General features: G+C 48.6%; 1 protein-coding gene across 3 annotated transcripts in view; it reads left to right on the forward strand.

The window, feature by feature from the left end:
• ANKRD27 (ankyrin repeat domain 27) overlaps positions 1 to 26511 on the forward strand; it is a 719886-nt gene that overhangs the window by 510299 nt on the left and 183076 nt on the right. For all 3 annotated transcript variants that reach the window (XM_086945455.1, XM_086945456.1, XM_086945457.1), the window contains 2 exons: positions 8899 to 9096; positions 22745 to 22864. In XM_086945455.1, coding sequence (XP_086801581.1) covers positions 8899 to 9096; positions 22745 to 22864 — 318 coding nt within the window. The remainder of the gene's footprint in view (positions 1 to 8898; positions 9097 to 22744; positions 22865 to 26511) is intronic.

The raw sequence follows: 26511 nt of genomic DNA on the forward strand, positions 1-26511 counted from the left end.
TCACCCACCCTCACCCTCACTCACCCTCACTCACCCTCACTCACCCTCACCCTCACTCACCCTCACTCACCCTCAACCCCTCACCCTCAACCCCTCACCCTCAACCCCTCACCCTCAACCCCTCACCCTCAACCCCTCACCCTCAACCCCTCACTCACTCACCCTCACTCACTCACCCTCAACCCCTCACCCTCACTCACCCTCACTCACTCACCCTCAACACCTCACCCTCACTCACCCTCACTCACCCTCACTCACCCTCAACCCCTCACCCTCACTCACCCTCAACCCCTCACCCTCACTCACCCTCAATCCCTCACCCTCACTCACCCTCAATCCCTCACCCTCACTCACCCTCAATCCCTCACCCTCACTCACCCTCAACCCCTCACCCTCACTCACCCTCAACCCCTCACCCACACTCACCCTCACTCACCCTCACTCACCCTCACTCACCCTCACTCACCCTCACTCACCCTCACTCACCCTCACTCACCCTCACTCACCCTCACTCACCCTCACTCACCCTCACCCTCACTCACCCTCACCCTCACTCACCCTCACTCACCCTCAACCCCTCACTCACCCTCAACCCCTCACTCACCCTCAACCCCTCACCCACCCTCAACCCCTCACCCTCACTCACCCTCAACCCCTCACCCTCAACCCCTCACTCACCCTCACTCACCCTCAACCCCTCAGCCTCACCCTCACTCACCCTCAACCCCTCACCCTCACTCACCCTCACTCACCCTCAACCTCATGCTAAAGATTTACAAAAAAAACCATTAACAATTCTAAAAGCACTAACTCTAATGCTGCGAGACCTATTGCATTTCTAATGCTTGTTTTGGTTTCAGCTGAAGTGACATACCCGTTTGAGTTGTAGTACTCCTGGGTGACGTTTCCCGCGGTTGATGCAGTTTCTGGTGTTTTTCACTCTTACACCCCTGCTGATGCTCCTGCAGTGTACACTCCATATCAGACAGTGGAAATTCCAATTTCTGCTTGGCAGCATGCCGTTTGGTTTAATGGCGCCCTCTCACACGTTATTACAGTGGTCAGACAAGGGCCGTTGTCCATTCCTGGCGCTACTTGGCCTGTTTTGGCTGCCTACACCCCACATCCTCAGGCGGGGCAGTTAACAGCTCAGCAACTGAGACCTCTGTATGACTCTGCAATTGCAGTCAATAGGGGTCTGGTTCATTACATTACACGCAACCTCCCGGGTGGGGCAGCGCATCCAGTTAACGGTGGTGGACTCAAACTTAGTCCCGTCATGGTTAATGCGGTCATGGGCAAGCGTCCCCAGGATAAGGAAGAGATGCCTTTTGGCTTGCCGAGAAATTCGACCAACTGGAAGCTGTGTTCCCTAATACAAGTCCTCTTGAGAAACACAGATTCTCACCGTGAGTTTGCAGAAAGACTTAGTGCCTGACGTAAATGAGTGTACAACTTGGGGGTTTATTTTGCAGCAGTCTACACTAGGTGCTTCGGGACCCCTTCAATGACTGTCCTGCCCTCTGTGATCAAGCGTGTTCAGGATGAACACAGACCGGAGGCGACTGTGGAGTTGGGGATGCGTCTCGTGGGAATGTTTGACATGGTACGTGATCTCGTCCTTGCAAATGTCAAGGTGGGTGCGGTAAGTTTCCAAGTCTCTAATGCTCTGCGCGAAGTCTCTGACGCTGACAAACCCCGTCAGTTACCGAGAATTATTACTGAGGTTTATAAGACCGTAGGCCGTAATAGTTTAGGTGTTAAGCCTTTCGCGATGAAAAAGAAACAGCAAACTCAGCAGGGGTCATCTGATAAGAATGACCGCCCGAAAGTTCAGAAACAAAATTGGAGTAAGAACAAAAAACAGCGTAAGCATCAACAGAAACAGGGTTCCAGTCGGCTTCACCTACACCTGCCCCTGTTGAGCATAAATATGATTTGCGCGACCGCAGTACTATTAAGTCACCTGATAGGTTTCAGGTTCCTGAACAACGTTCTCATCGCTCTTTGCAGGAAACATCGGTAACAGCCACCGGTGGAGGAGGTGTCGGCAGAGGGCAAGGTGCCCAACAGAGCCGTGAGCTGCCTTGTAAGGCTGACGGAAAAGCCAAGCAGGACGAGACACCACGTCAAAGACCACAGTTTCAAAAGAGGAAAGTTGCTGCTGTAACAGCGAGGTATGCCACAGAAAGTGAGAACGCAGCTTCGGAATCTGACATGGGTGCTGACGCTGCTGGACAGCGCGGCAGAGATTACCATTGTTCGAGAGGCCCTGCGTCCACTACTGAGGGTGACAGCGACTGACACCTTCGTGGTAGTGGAGACAGCTGACACTAGAGTGGCTCCCTCTGAAAGGCTTTATGAAATTGTCCTTGTAATTGAAGGAGAGATAGAACGTACCATAAAAGGGTTTTTTGGGGAAAATCTAACGACTACGTATGATATTTTGTTGGCGGAGGTCAACTGGCCCCCACCTTTTGTCTTAGCCGCTCCACAAGGGGAGGAGGTGATCCTCCCCGCTTTCGTGCACACTGTGCCGAAGAAGCAGGCTCTGCAGTTTGCAGAAGATTGGGCTAAGGCACTTACGCCGACGTTGTACCGTACTCACTGTGGATGGGACAAGTTGTCCCCTCGACATGAGATTCCATTGCTGTCGATGCCACAGCCTCAACCCCAATATCCCATACGGCGTGAGGCGAAAGCCTCTGTTGCCAAAATCCTTGAACAATTGGAATATCAAGGTGTGATTGAAACATCTGTGTCTCCGATGAATAACCCACTTTTTACTGTGACCAACCCAGATGGCTCGTACGTTTGGTATTGGATTACCGCCACTTAAACTGGCATTGTCGAACGTGTGCGGTGCAGAATACTCACAGTTCTGCTCTTGTGGATAGTCTAGTACGTAAAAGGTTCGAAACCACACTATACAAATCTAATGGCTTCTTTGCCCATAATCTGTCCTCCCTTAGTAGTCAGTGGACGAGTTTTACCTATGGTGGCAAACAACTCCAATTCCTTCGATTGGTTCTGGGCTTCATAAATAGTCCAGGCGTTTTTGCCGCCGGATAGTCTCTCTTCTGGAGAGGCTCGACGCAGATGCATGTTCGTATGTAGATGACATTTATCTCAGACGACGAATTATGGCCGCATATGTGCCATGTTGACCGCATAATTTGCCGTTTTGCGGACTTTGGCTATAAATTCAATTTTGCGAAATCACACATTGCAGAGTACACAGTGTTGTTCCTGGGCTACGAGCTCAACAATGAAGGTAGAGGCTTGGCTCCTCACTTCTTGGAGAAATGCGCACTATTACGGGCTCCCACAGCGCTGAAGAAGCTACAATCCTTACTGGGCTTTTTGAATTTCGGACGAACATATATTCCGGAATATGCCCAGCGTATCAAACCGCTTTATGCATTGATACAACCTACTTTTTCCAAATCGTGCTGGCTGCCAGAACATTCAGCCATCTTGCAATCTTTGCAGGCTGACCTACTTGAATCTAAATTCTTGTTGACTCGTGATAACCACACGAACCTGGTAATAAGAATCGTGCCAGGGGCGGTGGGTTTCACGTACCTCACTTTTAATGAGGGAGACACAGTTCCTATTGCTTACAAGTCACACCTGTACACATCAGCCGAGTTGCAGTTTTCCACTGTGGAAAAAGTTTTGACAGCAGTGCAAATGGCGATTCTTAAGGAACGTGCACTTTAGCAGGGAAAACGCATTGTGGTTGTTACTCCGTATCCTGCCTTGGAGGCAGTGACGAAGGCCAGTGTACCTAATTCCAAGGCCTTGCACCCTCTGTGGATACAATGGGCTACATCCTTGACATCCCCAGATGTAACGTTCATTTTCGATTCCTCTTTGCAGAGTCAGGAGTTCTTACAGTATGAGTTTGTTCATCCTGCTCCTCTGACTATGCGCCCACTTGAGGATTTTTGTTGTATCATTTACACTGATGGAAGTGCTCAAGCGGCTACAGTTTCTAGACACGCGTATTCCGCAGCCTGCGCAATTGTGGTTGGTACTATGGTGGATGGTGAATTCAAGTCCGATGTCGTGCATACACAGACATTAGGGGACTGTACCGCCCAGTAAGCAGACCTACGTGCTCTGATGCTTGCATTGGAGTACGCGGACCGCAGTGTAACTACTGTTATTGTGAGTAATTCCTACTACTGTGTACAGTCTTTCAATGACAATCTAGCCTTTTGGACTCAAAATTATTATCGTGACTCCAAAGGTCGCACAATAAAACATAAAATGATCTGGGTTCGAGTGGTGGAGCTAAAAGAACGTCTCCCACTCGTTTTTGTAATTCATACTCTGGGTCATCAGCACGTTGGGGTTCACGCTGTTGGCAACTGTCTCGCAGACGAGGCAGCGAAGACAGCAGTAGCAACATTTGCAGTGGCAGCGATTACACGTTCCAAAAGTAAGATTGATGATGACATCTTGGCAGCTATTGCCGCAACTGAGAAGGGAGATAAATATCCTAAGGGGTTCCCTTCAAAGTACTCATCACTTAAGTCCCGATAAAGTTCCTTATGTGAGAATTAACGACGTTGGTGATAGACTGATTCCCAACGCGGACCGCAGACAAGCTTTGATTACAGCGGCCCATGCCGGGATGGCGTCTGCGCATGCCGGCGTGTCAGCTACTGTATCTCTCCTACAGCAGCAGTATTGGTGGCGGGATTTGTATAAACAGACACGTGATTTTGTCCTTCAATGTGGCATATGTCAGCAAATTAAGCCTTCTTCCGCTGCACGCCCGCCCCAAACTCAGTTGTACATATCTAATAAGCCACTTGCGTGTGTTTATTTAGATCACTGCGGTCCTTTCTCCTCTGATACTGCGTATAAGTACATCTTAGTTGCAGTTGACTCTTGCACGCGCTTAGTGTGGGTGTGGCCTCAAAGGAGCACTGATGCTAGAACTGTCGTTAGAGATTTGCGTTTCTTTGTGGGAATTTTTGTGTGTGGTACCTTTCATTCGGACCAGGGTCCAGCGCTCGCCTCTAAGGCGTACAAGGATGCCATGGCTTCATTGGGGGTCCAAGTCAAATTTTCGTCTCCAAACCGGCCTGAGGGCAATAGTGTTGTGGAGCGGATGAACCGCTGTGATTTAAAGCAATCATTGACAGCGAAGGTGTTAGGTGCTGGCAGAGACTGGCTCACCCACCTGAATAGCGTACAACGTGCACTTAATAATCTCTCTAGAAGGTCTCTGGGTGGGCGGACTCCATACGAAATGCTCTTTGGCATCAAGATGTTTGTTCCGGACCTTGATGGGCTAGACATGGCGGGGGAGCGGCATCCTTTGACGTAGATGAACATTCTAATGTTTTGCAGAACCTACAAAAGACCAGAGACAGTCTTGCAAAGGAACATGTGCCCTCCATGTCTGAAGCTGTGTTGCAGATTCCGGTAGTCGGCTGGCTACCCAAGGTTGGATAACTGGTCCGAGAGAAGAACGACAACAAGAAAGAATTTGGTCCTTCCTATCGAGCTCCAGTTGCCGTGCTTGGTGTGCAGGGTACAACAACAGTCATTTTACCTCCTCTTCCTGGGCGAAAGGGGAACAGGTACATTTCCATTGACAATGTCAAACCACACAGGGTGGCCGATTCTGTATAGTATGACGCCTGCGGTTTCGTGTCCAGCAATGGTGCGACACTCTGTTTTGGCCCCGGATCCTCCCATCGGGCCTGATGTTGCTGTTGAAATGAGTCCACTTACAAATACTTTATTGAATCAACCTGCTGGTTATCCTCTTAATACTACTGAATATACATACCCCACTGACTTGTCCATGCCTGATTTGGAGACCCGTGTGGCTAATCCGTTCCAGTTTTTCATTTGACACTGGCTCTTCCACATCTAAGTCACCTTCAAAAGTTTCGATTTTTGCAACCTGGTTTAAAAAACTTTTTTTGATTCCCCCTTGGACTTGCATTTGGCTGGTGCTGATTGCAATTTTTTTGTTCATGTCCATAGGATTTGTGGTATATTTTTTCCGTTTTATCAATGGACACCATGTTGAAGAAAAACTTCAATTCGAGTGATTGATGGAACTTTGGCTCCCCCACTCCTCTTCGTACATCATGAAGAGGGACCAGACATTTGTGAATTTAACTGCTTGGCCCGTTTTAGATGGGATTGTATGGGATGCTTTAAAGTTCCAGATACATGGTCCCACAGAGGTTATTAATGTTCCCAATCTGCTCCATAATTCTATGGGGGATGTGGTTAAACAAAGTATTCGCTCTGATGATTGGGATGTAAAAACGGTTGAAGCTTTATTTACTGATTTGAAATATTATGCTGCCTGTGAGGCTGAAGATTTATATTTAGAATCTGCGAATTATTGTGATTTGTATTGTTACCAACATTTTGGCAATCACTTTCTGCATAAGACTAGCTCATTTAGAAGCATGGTTAATTTCACGCAGTGGGAACATTGTCCCACACCAGTGGAAGGCTGCTCCAGAACATTTTTGAATAAGTTTTCCTATTTTAATGATTTTGATCAGTTCAACCCTAATGCTTTTTATTTTAAATTGACTGGACAGTCAATTTCCAAGGTTAGACTTACCCACACTAAATTACTTTATTTGAAGTCCTTTATAGACCGGTTAGCTGTTGAGGGCTATGAACTGTGGAGAGATACTTTTGATATTAAAGCTGTTTGGGGTTCTAAAAGTTGGCAAGTGCCAGGCACTGAGGCTTTGCATCGTGCATGTCTCATCCCGAACCATATGTTGTTTCTGAATGATACTATTTCACAAACCACATGTTTTGGATTGGCTACTTCTAAAAAATTAAATGCTCCTTCATTTCCTGATTTGGGTGAACATCCCAATTGGAATAATTTTACCAGTACACCCCTGAGTGAAATACAGGCATTGTTAATTAATTCCTCTTTTAATATTTCCAGCATTAATCCCTAAGGCTGGTTGCTATGGCAAAAAAGTGTGGATTCTTGCCAGCACCGCTTTCTGGGTCTGACCCCTGGCTACACGGCGGTTAAAATTGATCCCCGTTTTCAGACTCACCATTCAGTCACCACCTATTCTGTAGGCAAATTATGCCAGAGCTGGCTCAGACATCAATCCATAGCGTCTTTTAAGTCGCATTTGCCCCAACTCACTGAGACTGTAGATTTAAATGATTTTGTGAAAGGCCCTGCGGGTGGCAGATCGAAAAGATGAATATATGCTGCTTACAATGACGTTTGGAAACTGTCTCAAATTGAAGCTGCTTCTAGGCTTAGAGCTATAGATCAAGCCAATTTAGAGAAAGTGCTTGCTGTTGTAGATAATAGCATTAACACCCTTTCTTCCCGAAGTTACACTTTAGATAACATTGTGTCATCTGTGGTTGAAATTGTACAAGAAGATGTTGCAATGTTGTATCATGGGCAAAATCAATTGCGTTCTGTTATGCAGTTTGCCTGGACTTTGCAAAAGTTAAAAAATGGTTGCGTTCCATGGGATTACATGAACACAAGCCTGTTATTTCTGCCTTTTAATTTGACTTTGAAATAGCAATTTATGTTGATGTAAGATGCCACGTTTTCCCTGTTGCATATTGAAAAATTAGAACCATTGCCTTTTTCTGTAGCAGAGGCAAATTTGCGGTGGAAAGTCTCCCCTAGTGGCCATCTTAAGGTCAGGCAAGGAGTGAAAGCCCCGTGGGTCCCCACATCTGGGTCCTTTTCAAGGATTGCTAAGACTCATCCTGGGACCCTGCTATTACTGCTTTCCCCCCTCAGGGTGCCTCTGGGGTGCCACTGCACCAATCCTGAAAATGGGAGGGACAGCTGCCATTTTGGAGTCAGGCGAGGCGCCTCAGGGTCTCCTACCCTGGAAAGACTGCAGCAGTGAAAGACGGTTCTACAACTGGCCTGTTTTGGGAAGAGAGAAGCCCTCCCCCATCTCCCGCAGTCCAGTTCATTTTCTGACTGACTTTTTTTGAGGTACCAAATGCTGTCTTCTGGGTGCCTTACCTCTATGCCTCCTGCAATCTCCTTTGCATGCATGTCAGATACACGGCATGGGCCCACAGGCAAAGGCTTTGCCTCATTTGCATGGGGCCATGCCTCCATTCAGGTAAAAAATACGCCCCTCATATTGTGTGGTTGTTAATTCAGATTTTGTGTTTCGATAAGATAAGAAATGTAGTGTGGGTGTGAACTCCGGTTTCCTGAGGTTAAGATAAGCGATTTCACACCTTTTATTCTTTTGCCTACTCTACACGGCGGAGCGGAAAAAATTAATTATCCCACTGCTGAAAAAATTCTGTATCCGATCCCACAAACAAGCTCTTGAAACTTTCCGATTATTGGAAACTCTATTCGTATGTTTTATGTTTGATAATTTCTTGCTCGCCATACTTAAAATCAGTAAAATGCACTTTAACCCCTTCGATGCTGATGACGGCCCTCAGTGGGCGTGTGCTGATGAGGGCTGGGGGCCGTCATAAACCTGCCCACTTAAAAAAACGCCGCGCAGAATCGCGGCCGCGCCCGAGAGGTTAATCCACATGGGGCACACTTTTACAACTTGCACTACCATCTATTAGTGGGGAAACGCTGTTATATGTATGTGGTTCTATGACTTTTTAAATCAATGTATAGCTGTTTCATGAACTTATCATCTTTTTGATAATTACCAGTGCTGAATTTCTGTTTTATTTGATCTTATGTACTTTTTATCCATTTATTTGAATACAAAATAAAGATGTGATTGATTGAAGAAAACAGATGATGCAGATTACTTTACCTTTACGTTTATTTGACCAATTTCATGACCATGCTTGCAGTTTTTTAATTAAATATTTTACTTGTTGTGTTACATAAACCATTGCATTGTTTTCCCACAGAAGTTCCTCAAGGTCCCAGCTAATGGACTTGGAGTGAATGTTGCAAATCGGGATGGCTTTACTCCTTTGCATATCGCTGCACAATATGGGCATGCTGTTTTGGTCTCTCTTCTGGTAAAGCATGGTGCATGTGTTGGTGCAAGAAATGCAAATCAAGCTGTACCACTTCATCTGGCCTGCCAAGCAGGAAATATGCAGGTAAACTGAGCTTTTTGGAAGGGCCTATTGCGAAACAGGTATGGCACCTGACTGAACTATTAAAGACTATCCTGTTGTATTTTGTTGAATATATGTTGTAGAGTATTCGGAGTAGCTGGCAAATGTATGAGAATCTAAAAGTAAAGGCCTCAAGCCATTATTATTATGAATATTACAATGTCAGGGCCGCTCTCAAAGAAAGAGGTCTATTACAATTTATATGCTTATGCCTACAATTTCTGTAAAGGTGTACTTTTCATGGCATTCAAAACCATCTCAGATCCTGTGTATAGAATATGACCTATTTGCAGGAGAGCAGAGTTTCTGTGCTCAAACCCTCTCTGCCCACCATTTCCCCCTTTGACAGGGATACACACCACGCCCTCAAAAATGATGGGGAAGTTGGTGTTTTTTTAAACCAAATTAGCATCATTAATTCCGCTGTTTTTGGCACCAAGTTTAAGTGTGAATATTGGTTTTGAAAACTATTGAGATGGATGAGAATCTTATGACTCTGGGTTTCTCTACCTTCCCAATGATCCTCTTCTCCTGGGAACACCTATGTGGCCACGGATACACAACATTCACTACACATGGAGCTTTTCCATAGTAGTAAAAGTCCACAGATTCTTATTCTGCCACGCAGGATCTGCTTTTAGTGCCCGACATTTACAGATTTTGCACATCTTAAACTGAACTTTAGGGCTTAAAACGTTTTTGTAAAAATGTCATGCTACCCTATCTGTCTCTTCCTCACCCCACTCTCCACTTTGGAACACTGCCTGTAGAAGAAAGCACAAACTACACCTCCTTCGGTGATGGGTTACATAGAATAGGGGTGTCGAAAGTGGCCTCTTTGATAAGCTGTTAATTAGTTCACCAGTTACTTCTCTAGTCCACACAGAATGTTCTTTGGAGGCTTTCTTGTCAGTATTCTCATTGGATCAAAGTGTAGGTCAGCCATACTTTCATTAACCCCTTCCAGGCTCATGACGAGCTGGGCTCGTCATGGTGTAGCCTCCTCGCACGCTGATGACGAGCCCAGCTCGTCATGTAACATGGGTTTTTAAAAAACTCAGCATAGAAGGAGAATTCCACTAGCGCGGATGTGGTTAAGAGACTGCTTTCAGGATGTTGCCCGTATGCTTCCTACATACTCTTTGAATAACTCTGGGATCCCAACATTCTTGTTTTTTAAACATCTTTTCTTTATAAAATTATTTTGAAACAAATACTAGTCTAAAGACCTAATTTATCAAAAATCTAAATAAACTTTTACAACATGAAAAACACTCTTTATTCCTCTACTAAAAGGGAACATATAGCAAGAAGTATAAGCACTGTTAGAGGTACTTCTGTGTCTGTAGCCTTAAGGCAGCCAAGCTGCTTTAAAGTATGTGCATTGCAGTGTAGTGTCAGTCAGGACAGTACGTTTTTGTGCCCTGTGGAGCAAAGATGCCTGAACACTTAGTATATAATTTTGACTTTATTCACTTTCAGAACACAGATTGAATAACTTTTCAAGTTTTATTAAATGTCTGTTAAACTTTGCTGCCTTTCAGAATTATTTTCTCCTCATTTTACTCGTCATTAACGTCACCTCACCAGCTTCAACATACCAGTTAACATACCAGTCTTGTTTTACAGATTCCTTTCCTCCTGTGTTAAAACATCCATCAAATTTAATGCTGTGACTATAATCTGTTTACATGTTTTTGCAGCGTGGAAGAGGGATCTGTTAGCCAAATAATTTGTTTAAGATCTGGGTTTCAGTGTCTGAACCTGAGGCAACTTCAGCTCACTCCCATCCTATGTCACACTATAAAATAACTAAAGCGAGACCTGTTGTTTTGGATGACTCCTGTGTTGCTCTCCTGCTTTGATATTGGCTTGAATTTGATGCATTCCATGTGTATGATCCAGTACCTTATCAAAATGATATTGAGGAGGAGAGGATCACCTTTGCCACCCTCACTTCACCTGATGAAGGTCTTTGTTTGAATTTGTAGAGTGCTAGTAGCCTTGACACTTCTCCAGAGACTGGCCTTAAGTCCACTCTGGGGCCCTTAGCACCCACCCCTTGCCCCTATTCTTCACTTGACAAAGTGCTTCCCTTGCTGTGGTTGTATGCAGGACCATGGAAGTCTTGGATGTGCAGTTGCCTACTGTGGACACGCTGAAGCTAGTTTCATGACCAAAATTCCACAACCTGAGCTATCTACGTCTGACCCGTTGTTGCTTAAATGACTCCCTCACAGATGGCCTTTCTGTGGCATGGGCCAAACCTCCTTCTAGTTTCCCTGGTAAGCTGCTCATTTGCATGGCACCATAGCAAGTCCAGGATATCCAGGCTTTAATCCCAATATTTCAGGTAGGACGCTTTGTTCTGGCACACAAGCTTATGAGACCAATTGCTTTCCTGGCATTATGTACCCTGCTAGTGCCTCATGCTCATTGGCACATACATGCTCTGCAGTGGAACCCTTGGCTACAGTGAGGCCAGTGGTGTGCATACCTGTCGGACAACATCAGTTTCTCAGACAAGGTGGTCCGGGACCTTCAGTTGTGGATAACGGATGCCAATCTAACACGTAGCAGACAGTTCTCCTTACCCTATCAAAACCTCTCACTTGTGATAAATGCATCAAACATGGAATGTGGGGGCCACCTGGACCACATGAAGATCAGAGGACTTTGGTCTCTGATGCAGCAGCGCTATTTTATCAAATGTCTGGAGCAGTGTGACCCTCAACGTAGGCGTGGCAGGTGAACTCCGCTCTGGTCAGAGTTTGCGCGCTTCGTGAAGTTCTGAAAAACTCAACTCTGCTGAGCCGAGATTTTTCCTTGCTCGCACTTGCCAACATCAAGTTTGCAAGTGAGGAAAATCCACCGCCAGGCGAGATTTCTCAACGCAGGGGGTCGTAAATGGTCGCGACCGCACACGTGGAGAAATCTTCAGTTTGTGTTGAGAAAGCTGTTGCTCAGGTAGAAAATCTACTTGAGCGTCAAAAAAAGAAGCAACGTCCTCTTGCGCTGCGCATGGTGCAGTTCGTGCTGATTTTACAGCGTGGGACAGACACCCGGTTCTGAAAATCAATGCGAATGGCATGACCAAATGCACTCCGCGGCTTGCGGAACTCTGCGCAGCAGAGTTTTTTGGTCACTTTGAAGAGTTCCACATAGCAGAAGTCCGTCCAGGCCTACCTTTCTGCCTTCTATCATGGGTAGGTCTGTCCAGTTTCTGACAGACAACACAACTGCCACGTGGTGTACTATAACAAGTAAGGCGGCATGAGGTCTTTCAGCCTGTCTGGTGGCTCTGCATCTGTTGCTGACTCCTCATGGGATTTCATGGAGGTAAGTAACCTAGCTGGCTCACTCGGCATCAGGGCAGATGAACTCACTAGCATTATTTTGCCAACCACGAGTGGCATCTGCATTAGAAAGTGACACATGGTGTGTTTGCCCAGTAGGGTGTGCCCATAGTAGATCTGTTTGCTTCCCCCATAAACGCACAATGTCTGACCATTTGAACCTTAAAATTATCTCCTCCGGTTTCTCTGGGAGAATTGTACTCTGCTCACTGAGGTTTAACCCTCCTTTACGCCACTATTGCTCACTCCACATGTCTGAAGGAACCTCAAGAAGTACTGATCGCAGCTCACCCTGATAGCCCCAGATTGAGTCCAGAGAGTCTGTTGCTCTGAACTGGTGTGTTGGGATTATGCCCTCCACTTCTGCTACCTTGTTGGGAGAACATGCTGCCTCAGCAGCATGGCATGGTCCTTCACCCGAAACTAGACCATCTACACCTTTATGTATGGAGATTAAGTGGAACCACCTGAGTAATTTTGCTGCCATTGAATGTTGTGTATATGATCCTGGCTGCTCGCTGCCTTTCTATCAAGTCTGTCTGTGCTGGCCACTGGAACTGCTTCCCTCCTGAAGCCTTATTGTATGATATCCTTTTGTTGTTATTACCTCTGGTCCAGGGAGGTGTGTTCTGGGCACTGTTAAAAGTTACTTAGCAGCTTTTTTAGACTTTGTTTGCCCAATCAGCCCGCCTTATTCAGATCACCTATTGTGATGCCTTTTTTGAAAGAGCTTATATAGATATATTTCCGTCTGTGCCTTTTATGATGTCACTTTGGGAATTTAATGTGGTTCTTATTTTTTTTGATGTGCACACCATTTAGGACTATGCAGAGTTAGTGAGGTTATTGGCTCTTAAAACTGTCCTTATTGCGATTTTCTCAGGATGTTTTCAGGCTTTACTGGTGTTGCCATCCTAGAACACTTTCTTTCCTGTCAGATTGGTTTTTAGGATTAGAGCATCCTTCTTTTCGTAGATTGTGTCGCACTTCCATGTGGGGTAAGTCCATCGCACTCTTTTTTTCCCGCCATATCCCTTTAAGGAGAAGAAAAATTTGCACCAGAGCAGGTGGTGGGCCACCAACTCTTTGTTGGATTTGCCAATGCGAAGATAGATTTGATGGTCTACAAATGGACCATATCAGGGTGAATTGTCCTTTATATCAAACTGTGCTATGCCGTAACCAAGTAGGACCCATCGGAGAGGCTTTGGGCCCTTTCCACTAGTGCAAAAGGTACCACTATGACCTTGGCATGGGGTGTTCTGTTATTGTACATCTTCCAGATTACAACATGGTCATCAATCCACACCTTCATTAGGCACTATTGTTTCAATTTTCATATCCACAGGGAGGGCCATTTTGCCGGCTCGATCCTGCTGGTCTTCCTAGTGGTGAAGTTCACTTTTCAGACCCATCCCCTTTTCGTAGCTATTGCTTTGGTATCGATTCAAAAGGTGAGGAACCTGCAGTTAGAAGTATCCCTTTAAAAACAAGTTACTTACAATCAGTGGTGCTCTTTCTCCTGGATACTCTGTTTAACAGCAGATTCCCAGCACCGACCTATCTGTCCATTCTATTGAGCGGCATTCCTTTGATTAATAAGGTCCAGTGTTTGGTGTTGCACACTGTTTATTTCCACAGTTGTTAGTCTTCTTGTATCAAAGTGTGCAGAATGTGTGAAATACAGGGGTGGTGAATACTTAAGTGGAGTATCCATCCAGAAAAAGTGTTCCCAAAGGTACTTAAGTTGTTTCTGAAGCATAGCAAACACTGATGTAATTTTGGGCAAGTGACAACTGTCTAGCAGCTCGGCTTTGTTTCATGGGATCAATTAAGAAGAATATAAAGGACAGGGAGTCCATCCTTTTCTGTACTAAGAGATTCTTAAGTTCTATGAAAATCATCATGAGCTACTAATATTATTAGTGTTGTAATAGTGGCCATGTGAGACACGATTACTTTAGTGCCCCCAAGATTACTAGCAGGGATCGCTTAAGTTCATCAGGCAGGGTTGCTAGCAGAAATGTAAAAAAAAGAATTAAAAAAAGGTGTGGGCCATTTCTAATGCCTCTACATGTGAAATACATAACAGCCATAGCTGTAAAGTCCCTGATACCAATGTAATGCAAATAGTCTTCCTTAGGCAATATGATTTATCACTCAAATATCCACTCTAGGGGGCGTGGTCTTGCCAGCGATGTGGTGAGACGTGTCTCGGGGGAGCTCCCGGCATCCGCCACCAGCATAAGCAATTATAGCGGAGCTGAGGTGCTACAACTGCTCTCCTGGGAGTGGACGCTGCCCAGAGTGACCTGGGGCACCTACAGTGCGGTGATCTTGCGGCCTGCGGCGACGACAAGGACCGACGGCGAGGGGTAGGCGGAGGCCCCGAGGCGGGAGCCGCCATCTTGTAGATCCTGCACGGAGCCCCGTCCTGCAGCTTGCCGGCCCTGAGGGGGTCACTGGAACCCTGTGGTGTGGTGTGGTGCGATACCCCATTGGCGGCAGAGGGGTCTGCAGAGGCCGGGACGGTGCTGAGCAGGGATGGGTGACTGGACCGCCGCCATTGATCCTCCGGCGCTGGCGGAGGCCCCGGGACCTGGGGAGGAGCGCTGATCGGGCTTGGAGAGCGGAGGCCCCGAGCGATGTTGGCGGCTTTCCCCCCACCCCGCCCAAGAAATTTCGGGAAGGAGCAGACCAGTGGAGGCGGAGACCCTACCTTTCGGCGCCTGCAGTAACCGGAGTCTGGTGAACCGGCGAGTGACCTGTGGAGGCCCCCGGTGACTCGTGACCGGGCCGTTGGCACTGCCGGTGAGGAGACTGGGCTGCTTCGGCCCTGAGGAGAGACCGGAGGGGACCCCGGGGGTGAGGTCCCTCGTTGTGAAGTGGACTCTGCCCCCTGAGACTGCGGACCCTGAAGGTGAGCAGCAGAACTGGGTGCGCTCCCCTGCCATTTTGCCTTCGTGTGTAGGAAGGCATGGCGACTCTGGCCCCTGAGTGTTCCCGCCCCCCAACGGCCTGTACCTGGACTAGGGGCCACATCCTCCAGTGTGTTGCTGACTGGGGGGCTTGGAGAGCATCTACGTGGGGTGGAATCGGGCAGGCTGCTGCGGGGAAGCAAGGGGAGAGCTGCGCGGCGGCGCCCTAGACCGCCATTTTGTGACTGCCCTCGGGAGCGGCCTGGAAGCGCTGGCTGAGCCCCATTAGCATCCAGCCTCTGCCTCAGAAGGTAGGAAAATTTGACTCTTGGGGCCCGTGTGTTGGGAGTGATACCACCGCTGGAGGGGAGCGTGTTGAGGCGGGCGCTCTCCCTCCATTCCAGAGCTTGTCCCCCCCAGAGTGGCCCACGGACACTGACTCTTCGCCTGTGCTCTGGGGCCTAGCGCTGTTTGCCCTGCCTGCGCGATCCCCGACCCCGAGTGCAACTGGGGGTGACTACACTGCACTCTGCGAGGTATTCAGTGGGGTGCCCTGAGAACATTGTTGGGCTACGAATTGGGGAGTGACCAGCTTGCACCTATACCACGATTGCGGCCCTAGGTACTGTCGGATATGTAGTACAGCGGCGGGGGGCGGGGGACTTCCCTCCCTTACTACCTTGCATCCTACCTATACAGAGTGCTTTGCCGGGCGGCATGCGGAGCGTTTTGGAACTGGCAGTGACACGCTCCAGAGGGGGCAAGGCCGAAGCGGCGGCCCCCAGGGACAACACTGTGGTAGCGATGTGGGGAGAGGTGGGGGCGACTGCTCCTGTGGAAGAGGCACCGCAAGTCGCCGGGGATTCGATGCCGGTGACACAGGCATTTATGTCTTCCTTCATGTCAGAGCTTAAGATGGAAATTGGCTCCCTACACTCTGAGGTGCACACCTGCGTGCGGGACCTTCGGCGAGAGGTCACGGACCTGGGAGACCGGGTGGACTGGCTGGAAAAGACGGTGGATGCTCGTACAGAAGACCAAGAGCACTTGTGGCAGTGATTGGCGGTGCTTGGAGGAGCAAAACATAGAGCTACAGGTGAAGCAGGAGGATCCGGAGAAACGGAGCCGCCCGAATAATCTTCTCATCCGGGGGGGTTCCTCTCGGGGAAGAGGGGAAGGACATCCTGACGTACGTGGCGCAACTCCTCCACGAAGTCTGGGGCGATGATGATGCCTCTCCGCCGGCTTTGGATCGGGCCCACTGGGTCTCCAGGCCCGCGGGGAGGACCGGGCTTATCCCAGACATCTTGACAAGGGTCCACTTTTTTACAGAGAAGGAGGCCATCCTATGTGCAGCAAGGGGCAAGCCAGACCTTAGCTTCAGGGGCCATAAGATACAGATCTTCCAAGACCTGGCGCCCAACACCCTACGACGTTGACAGGCCTTCAAGCCGGTGACAGCGAAGCTGCAAGCCATGGGCATCCCCTACCAATGGGGCCATCCTTTTGCTCTTATTTTCCAGTAGGAGGCCAAGCGAAAGGTGGTACGGACCTATCTGGAGGCGGCACAGCTACTTCGCCTACTGGCGTGCCCGCCGTCCAGCCCAACTCGCCCGCGGAGGAAGGAGCGGATCCCAGCCAAGCTATCCTGGACTACGGTTCAGCACCATCGGCGCTCGCCTCGTGTAGATGAGCAGTCTGCTTGACAGTCCAAACAAGACATCATTGTGCACATTAAGTCCCTCGAGGGAGACCATGAGGAGATCACCTCGCACCCATCGACTCCATGATCATCTGGGCAGGCACCTGCCACGCACTAGGACACAAAATCCCGTAGCTCAAGTGCTCCCCTCCCTAGGTTTGCTACCTGTTGCAACACTGTGATTCCCGCCCCAGCTCCCGGTCGATGGGGTGGGGGGTGTCGGGATCCTCCCTCTAGATGACCTAGGAACTTACTGAAGACCTCCCCCAGACTGCCCCTGAGAGAGTAACATCCCTGAGAGTATCCGAACCCTTGGGTGTAGGATGCCCTGTCCATGGGGCAGTATAGTACAGCCCCGTTGGATGCTGCTGATGTTATACACTGATATGTGGCCTGTCTGGCCACCTTTTTGTTTCTTGATCTTTTCCCTTTTTCTCTTTTTCTCACTGGTTTTCTTCCCTTTCTCTCTCCCCTTCTATGTGTGCGTTGGGTGGGGGACTTTGCGGCAGCGGCGCTCTGTGTAGGTTGGAATGGATGACTCTTCCTGCGTCTGTGTGCGGCTGAGGGGATGGGATGAAGGGGCGTGGACGAGCCCTGTCTGGATTCTGTAATGATTGCTAACTTACCCAGCCCCTTGAAGGTCTTGACACTTAATGTCAAGGGCTTGAACTCCCCCAATAAACGGCGGCAAACGTGGCGCTATCTTCTGCAGCAGAGTCCTGACATCCTATTTTTTCAGAAAACCCATCATTTGCAGGCTGATAAAGGGTGCATGGCTCACCCTAAGTACCCTCTCCAATTTTGGGCTGCGGCGGACACCAAGACAGCAGGTGTAGCGATATTGTGCAGAGCTGGCATCAGGCGAGGAGAGACCAAGCCCTTTAGGGGCGGGGATGGACGCTTTCTCAGAGTGAGTGTGGGGATTGGGCGGCACACTTACACTCTATGTAATGTATATGCACCCAATCAGATGCAGGATCGTTACCTCCGGACGCTCCTGAAAGAGCATGTCCCGCAAGGGGACCCCTCGCTGATTTGGGGGGGGGGGGATTATAACTTAGTCTGGGATCTCAGTGATGCCTCGTTTAGCAGGGCTGGGGCCATGTCCTCAGCACTGCGTGGGCTGGTAACAGACCTGGAACTGTTCGATGGGTGGCGCTACCATTCCCCGGGGTTGAGGGATTACTCCTTCTATTCCCACGCCCATCGCTCATACTCCTGTATTGATTATTTGTTTATTTCCCACGCCCTGATACGGGACATGTTGGGGGTCTCCATGTCTGATATTTCCCTTTCGGATCATGCTCATGTCGAGTTGCCCTGCTCGAGAAGCGAAGTGGCGCTTGCCGCCGGGTATCCTCCTGGATGCGGCCGATGTAGAAAGCATTAGGAGTGCCATTGACTCCTATTTTGCTAGCAACGATCTGCCAGAGATGCCTTTCCCTGTGGTGTGGGACACCTTCAAGGCCACAATTCGGGGTCATATCACTACTTTCTCAATTGCACAGTCGCGTGAGGCTCGGTCTCTGGAGGATAGCCTGGCCAAGGATATAAAGCTAGAGAAACGGCGGGATCAGGGTAGACCCTCACTGGAGTCCAGGTGGCGACTCGCTAACCTTAGAAGGCAACAGAGACTTCTGCGCACCAACAAGGCAGAAAAGTCTTTGCTGGCCCTGCAGCAGAGATATTTCGAGGGGGTGGGACAAGGTGGGCAGGCTGCTGGCGGGGCGTTTGAGGGAGCGTGCGGCCAAGGCTCACATAGCCAATATCCAGCTTCCGGATGGGACAAGGGTCACCTCGGAGAGGGACAAGTGTGAGGTGTTCCGGGATTACTATTCTGCCCTGTATAAGGAAGAGGCACCTCCAGATGTGGTGGCGGACGTCCTGAGTAATTACACGGGGACGCCGCTACACCCGCATTATGCAAAGACTCTGGAAGGTCACATCACCCAAGAAGAGGTAACAGCAGCCATGAGAGATATCCCCCTTGGGCAGACCCCGGATCCGGATGGTCTTCCTTTGTTCTTCTACCGCATGTTTCAGTCACAGCTTTGGCCTCATCTCCTAAGGCTGTATAATTCCTTTACTGATACCGAGGGCCCGTCCTCCGATATGGGTATGGCGTAGATTGCATTAATCCTGAAACCAGGGAAGGATCCAGCACTGTGTGCGTCATACTGCCCCATTGCCTTGCTCAATACTGATTTTAAAATCTACACCAAACTCTTGGCAAAGCGTCTGGACCCCCATTTGCCAGGTCTCGTGGACCCGGATCAGGTTGGCTTCATCCGCAACCGGCAGGGGGCAGACAAGGTGCGCAAAATTGCACATCTAGTGGGGAAAGTACATCATTGGGGAATCCCGGCCTGTCTTCTGTCGCTAGATGTGGAGAAGGCGTTCGACCGGGTGGATTGGACTTTTCTGCGGGCGGTTTTATGTAAGATCGGGCTTGGTCAGAATATGATCACTCGGGTCATGGCACCGTATCTTGCCCCACAGGCTAGGATTCGGATCAATGGGCAACTTACGGCACTGTTCACTATTCATAGGGGTACCAGGCAGGGGTGCCCCCTCTCACCCTTGTTATTTGCCCTTGTGGTGGAACCGCTAGCGGAGATGATTCGCCAGGCGACTGATATACATGGTATCCTCATGGGCGGACGCGAAAATAAGGTGGCGTTCGCAGATGATCTTATCCTCACCCTGACACGCCCCCGAGAATCTCTCCCTGCACTGCATACAGCGTTGTGCCTCTTTGAGCAGGCCTCTGGCCTCAAGATCAATCATGGCAAGTCCTGGGCCCTCAATCTCACTATCCCAAAGGAAGAGATCCCCCTTCTGGAGAAACTTGTGCCATACCAGTGGGCCTCCCAGCACATTCGCTACTTTGGCCTCCGGGTGACTCCCTCTCTAGACTCTTGGACGCAAGTCAATTGGCGGGAATGTCAAAGGGCGGTCCTCGAGGACCTACGGAGGTGGAGACCTCTAGCGCTGTCGTGGCTGGGCAGACTTAACGCCATCAAGATGTCGATACTCCCCAAAATATTATATCTATTTCAGTGCCTCCCTATGCCTATTCCGCTGCGTTGCATACGAGGCCTCCAGCGCGATATTACGAATTTCATTTGGGGAGGGAAACGGCCTCGGTTCTCGCAGAAGCTCCTGATGGCGACGCGAGATAGGGTGGGATTGGCCTGCCCCAACCTTGTGGACTATTACTGGGCCTCGCACCTCCGATATGTGGTGGAATGGGGGGTGACAGAGAGTGAGAAGGGATGGTTGCATATGGCTCGGGTGTGGCGGGGCGAACCATCTGGGACCTTGTATGGCATCATCGGGCGGCACGCTCAAAGAGTGCCTATGTTGCGGTACCCACAAGAACGGTCCTTGAGATATGGGATAAAGTAGCTGTACGCAGAGGCCTTCCGACTTTTCCTTCACCGCACACCCCGATAGAGGGAAATCCCTCTTACCCACCGGCATACCACACCGTGCCTTTGCCAAATGGACGAAAGGAGATTGCAGGGTGATCACCGACCTATTTGAGGGAGGTATGCTTAAGACCTTAGCTCAGTGTAGGGAGGAGTTTTGTGTCCCATCCGCAGCAGGGCTGCAATACGCTCAACTGAGACACTGGGTGTCCAAGGAGGAAATGTATCAGGCGGCTACACGCGCCTTCACCCCCTTTGAGAGACTGGCCCGAAACCCTGTAGAATCAAAGGGGCTGATTTCCCGGGTCTATCAGATTCTGCAGCATCCAGAGACACCGCCCTCTCACCATTACCAACGCAAATGGCAATCAGTGTCGGACACAGACATTACTCCCGCACAGTGGTGTAGATTATGGCAGGATATCCCCAAAATATATTGTAGCATCCCACAGCGGGAAAACGCCTATAAACTCATGACTCAATGGTACTACACGCCCCAACGCTTGCACAGGATGTTCCCTGCATCCTCTCCCCTATGCTGGAGGTGCCGGTCTGCATCGGGGGACTTTATTCATATTTGGTGGACATGCCCGTCGCTAACTCTATTCTGGAAAGAGGTCCTTGCCACATCAGGGGGGGGGGTGTTTGGGTTCCCCTTGCCTGAAGTCACGAGCACAATCCTACTAGGTATTAAACTTGCTAGCCTGAAGGCGCTCACCCGGAGCGATTGGATCTTGACGCTCCAAATGTTAGGAGCGGCCAAGCAGCTTATAGCCCTGTATTGGAAAAAAGCTGAAGCTCCTCCAATCGCGGCCTGGTTTGCGCGTTTATGGCATGTTGTCACGCTGGAGCTCTTCACAGCGCGACTGCAGGCACTTGACACACGTTTCAAGACTGTTTGGCAACCCTTAATTAACTACCTCTGATCTGTTGAACATGCGCGCTACATGCCCACCAAGCTCAGGACGCTGCGCCTTTTTAAAGATGCCATTGCTCCCCCTGATCCGAGTAGATTGCTGCCATAACTATCCTCCTGCATTGCGACCCCAACGCTACTGACGCCGGGTCGTCCCCCCTCTGCGCACACTGTCCTTACTTTCGCTGTGCTGTCTCCCCCTCTTCTCGCCCATCCTTTTTTTCTTTCTCTCTGTTCCTCTTTGGGTTACTGGGTCCTGTTGGGCTGATTGTCGAGTTTGGGCTAGTTGCCTGTTTGTTACGAAGATGGGCCTTGGGGGGTCTAACCTTACCACAGGAATAGATGACTTTACACTATGCAATATGGAACGTGGCCAGCCCCTCTGGGGGTTGTAGGCGCAACGCTGTGTACAATATAGCTTACTATATAGAATCCTAACGTTGTCAATGTATCGTTAAGTCACGCGGCCGGCCTTGGATAGGGTTGTAGGCTTAACGCTATTTTTTTAAATAGCACTGTGGTATGTGTTTTCGACAGAAAATAAAAAAGATTTGAAACCAATATCCCAATATCCACTCTAAATATATTTTGGAAATGTAGCCATTTTTCTCCAAAATTCAACTGAGTTCTGAAAATATGTTGTGTATTTGTGAAGCACACTATCACCCATGAGGATATCCTGGCGCTGCATAGGTGTGTGAGCCTAGCTCTATCTAAGGTTGAAAAGCCAGGTGTTCAGCTTCTTGCGTATTCAAGAAAGGAGGAGGAGGCTCTGATTTGGAGAGGGCGGTTGTTCCACCCTCTACGAGTGAGGTAAGAGACTGCTTGTTCTCCTGATACGGTTCTGTGTATGCGTGGGATGGTTGCAAAAAGGATTCCTGAACAGAGGAGGAGTCTGGATGGTTGGTGGAAGAAGATGCGACTGTTCAGGTAGGTATTATACATAATTTAGTCTTGAATATACACTGTCAATTGTGTTACACATATATCAATTCTCCCCAGCTAAAACTTAAAATTCAGTAGGCTGAGCTGTACACAGGAGAGCTACTTTACAGATAGCTGGTGAGTTTCCAGTAGCTCATGAGGTACTCATTGGAGAAACCCGATATAGGATGTCTAATATGCACTTGTAAATAGACCTATGTCATTGCAATTTAATACCAGTGGGAACAACCTGTCGAAAAAAGCTTATAAAAGCAGTTCAAATTCTGTATTTGGCTAGTGGAAATATCATACCGTGACTTTTTCCCTTTTTTTAAAAAAAAAAAGAGATTGTTAAAATTCATAACACTTTTTCTGTCTTGTAGGTGGTGAAGTGTCTTTTTGATTACAATGCAAAAGGGAATAAGAAAGATATTAATGGAAGTACACCTTTGATGTATGCTTGTTTGAATGGTCAGCATGAAGTTGCTGCATTATTGTTAGAGGTAGGAATATTTTCTTTTCTTTTTTTTATCACTGATTGCTTGATCAAATGGATGAAAATGTTGTCATTGTGTCTTTTGCAGTGCATCTTAAACACACGGAAATGTGGTGCAATCGAACAGTGAATGAGGCTTACATTTAGGTGGTTTATCTAAATGTGCTACATGAACCATGATTTAGATTCTTGTTTTTCTACTATTATACTGCTTAGTGGTTGAAACTCTCCTTGCCCTCGAGAGTTTAATGGAAATAAAAGCTAGAATCAATTGCGTCATTGGATTTTAGCTTTTGTTTCCAATAAACTGCGTTATTGGATTTTAGGTGGGCGTGGCCAAGCAGGCTACGATAGCGGATGTGCTTAGCAGCGCTCTGCCCTTTCCACCCTGCTAACACATTTAATCTGCTTCTTGGGCCGGGCATCTGTGCTATATTTTTATCCTCAGGAGGTGCACTGAGTGACAGTGGCACACCACCCGTGAATTGAGCTATTTTCATGTCCCCTGCACTATGTACGACAGCTGGATCGTAGGCCGCACAGTAAGGGGGAAAATGGTGTGCTGTCTTATGATCTGAAGCACAGTCCCACTACCTAGTCGGCCCTGCCTGTCGCTGCACCTTCCTACTCAACCCCCAAGACCTGCGACTGGAGACTTACGGTCCTTAGTCGCAGAACTAAGCTACATAAGGGATGACCACCAGAAGCTCTCGACTCATATGACTAAAGGGGAGATAATTCTAGCTGCGATACGGCCCCAGACAGCAGACTACCAATGTTCCATTAGAGTCCTGCATGAGCTAGTTAGCAGACTGGAGGAGAGGTCAGATGATGCTGAAGGCCACTCACGTAGGAGCAATGCTTGGATCCTGGACATACCCAAGGTACTGGTTTTGGTAATTGGTCCCCTTCTAGGACAAGAACACTACTTGTTCACAGTGCTCAAGGATGATGTAGATGCAGATGCGGCCGACTGTGTTCTTCCTGCAGCTACTCCTCAGTCCACAGATGGGGTGAGGTGGTCCTGGCCACAGTGTTGATGTCCCTCAAAGTCCTCTTGGTCCTTGTAGAAGTCTAGTCGCCCCGTATCATGGTCACAGTCAAATCCTTCCCTGGCTGATAACACGTCTCCTGGGCTACCAAGCTGCACTCCGAAGACTCTCCTGGGTCCAATGGACTCTGGTGCCGTTTTTTGTGTTGGGACTTGGTCTCTGGTGCTGCACAGCAGTGATTGGCAGCGGTGTGAAGATTCTGGGCTGCCAACTTGCCCCAGCAGGCTTCTTCAGCTGTTGTGGCCTTGTGCTGCGACCAGGCGGTCACCCAACTGACCCTTGGAGTCCCTTGCTTCAGCTTGGCTCCGTACATGACTTCTCCACAAGCAGCACACAGCAGATACAATCCCTTATAATTTGCTAGCCACTAGGTGCAGCCTACACCAGTGCAGCCTCTTTGCCAGCTCCTCAGTGCAGCAGGCAGTCCTCCTTGGTTCCTTCTTCCAGTCCTGATCTGAGTTCTGGGTGCTAGGGGCTCCCTTTATATGCTCAAAGTTACCTCTGGGTTAATGCGGCCAGTAGCCAATAGACTACTAGGTTACCTCCCTTTTGTTGACCACTCCCTGGGAAGTATGGTATCTGGCTATCCCAGGGTGCACAGTTCTGTCCACTCCTAACATGACAGAACCCCGCTCTCGGCACCCAGAGCTCTCTGGCCCAACCCAGAGGTGTGGCTACTAAGAAGGGCATGGGAGAGCAGCTGGTTTCCCCTTTCCTGTCCCTAGTGCCAGCCTGTCTACCTGTCCTAGATAGTGGAGCAGCCCCTCTTCCAAGTGTTAGCCATTTGCCCTTCAAAGGCAGCTTTTCCTTTGAAGCTCACCTTTTGGGCCAACACCTGTGTGGCTTCCTGCAGGAGGGAGATAACACCTCTCTTCGGTGCAGGCTTCTATTGTCTCCTTTCCTGGGTGCCTTTCATACGTCTCTCCAAGAGGGCAATAAGCCCTCTCGGGGACAGGTTCTTTGTGCAGTCGTCAAGGACACAGGAGACTAAAGGCAACAAAAAGTGGCAGCTTTGTAAAAGTTGCACATTGCAAAATATTACATTAATTTTGACTTTAGCACTAAGTTGAGCTCAATGTAACGAGTTGTTTAATATTTTGGTGTATACTAACTTTGGGTGCACTGTTCAGGAGTTAGCACAACTGAGTGGTCAGCGTTTAACCCTGTACTCGCAAATGGGCCGACCAAGTCAAAACTGTTTCACATTTTTACTGCCAGATGATGTAAAATGCATGTTCTGCCAGTGAAATATGCTGAATTCTGCTTTTAGGCGCAGTAGTCCTGCCATAGAGGTGACTTACACATATTGCAGTGTGAGGTTTGGCTTTGCCATTGCTTTAAATGACAAAGTGGGGCTAGGAGATTAAAACTGCTATTCCAGTCTCTAATGGTGGACTGGAAGTCTTGTTTTACCTTTGTCATACCCAGGGTGGCACTACCAGTGCTTCAATTCCTGGGGTGACACTGTAACGTACATTCCCTGGGTACCATATACTAGGGACTTATGTGTAAGTTAGACTATGCCAATTGGGTATAACCAATGTAAGATCATCGTTTGGGGTCAGGACACTGCCACGGAGGTCAAATTAGCATGCCTTTGTGCACTCCAAGTTGAAAAAACAGTATCATCAGCTCAAAATCGTAGGGGTGACCATACAAAAAGAGGCATTTTCTTACAGTTATGTTTGCTGATAGTTGTTGTCCACTTAGGAAGAGACGGCGGCTGTCCGGTCAAGGCAAAGTCAGAAGTGTGTCCAGGTGTCTCAGACAAAATGTAAATGTAAAAATATAAATTGATACTTGTATAGCGCACTACTCACCCGCAAGGGTCTCAAGGCGCTTGTACGAATACCGCTGTGGAACCCATCCTGGCTTTCCCTGTGAGGCGTCCACTCCTGGGCACCCCCAAGGTGGAGGCCAGGCATCCTTAGCGTTGTGGGGGCCGTTGTGGAGATTAAGCAAGCTATTGCCCAGAGTTGCAGAGTGGGACTCCATGATTGGAATAGGCACCGAGGCGAGAATTAGCAGGTCCGTGGAATTTTATGAGCCCAAGACCCGCCGAGGCGGGGAATTGAACCCTGGTCCCGGGCTAGACATCTGCATCAGGGTCTGCCGCTCTAATCATTGAGCCACACTTCTCCACAACTGTACAGTTAGGGGAAACACTTTACTTCACTGTCCTTTTAAAAAGGTTAAATCTTGTTTCTGCTAGACAAATCATGTTTTAGATATATAATAAATGTAAGGAAATACTGCTGTTTACGTGATTACCCCCAAGTTTTGGATTGATGCTGCTGGTTTTTTAACTCTGAAAGTACACCGAGTCTGCCAGCCAGGCTTCAGTACCAGTGCTCTGACCCTTAAAAAGGTACATGTCTAATTGGCTTAACCGCAATTGACATAAGCTTATTTTCTTGTAAGTCCCTAGTAAATGGTACTAGAGGTACCTAGGGCCTATAAGTTAAATTGTTCCTTGTGGACTCTAGCACTTATTGTACCACCATGAGTATGACAAAGTAAAGCATGACTCTCAGCCTACTATTGCCGGCTTGCAGCTCATTTTATAATCTACACCAATAGAAACGCGAAGACCTTCCTTTTT

The sequence above is a fragment of the Lissotriton vulgaris genome, chromosome 12 (genome assembly GCF_964263255.1).
Source record: "Lissotriton vulgaris chromosome 12, aLisVul1.2, whole genome shotgun sequence".
In the NCBI taxonomy this organism is placed as follows: Eukaryota; Metazoa; Chordata; class Amphibia; order Caudata; family Salamandridae; genus Lissotriton; species Lissotriton vulgaris.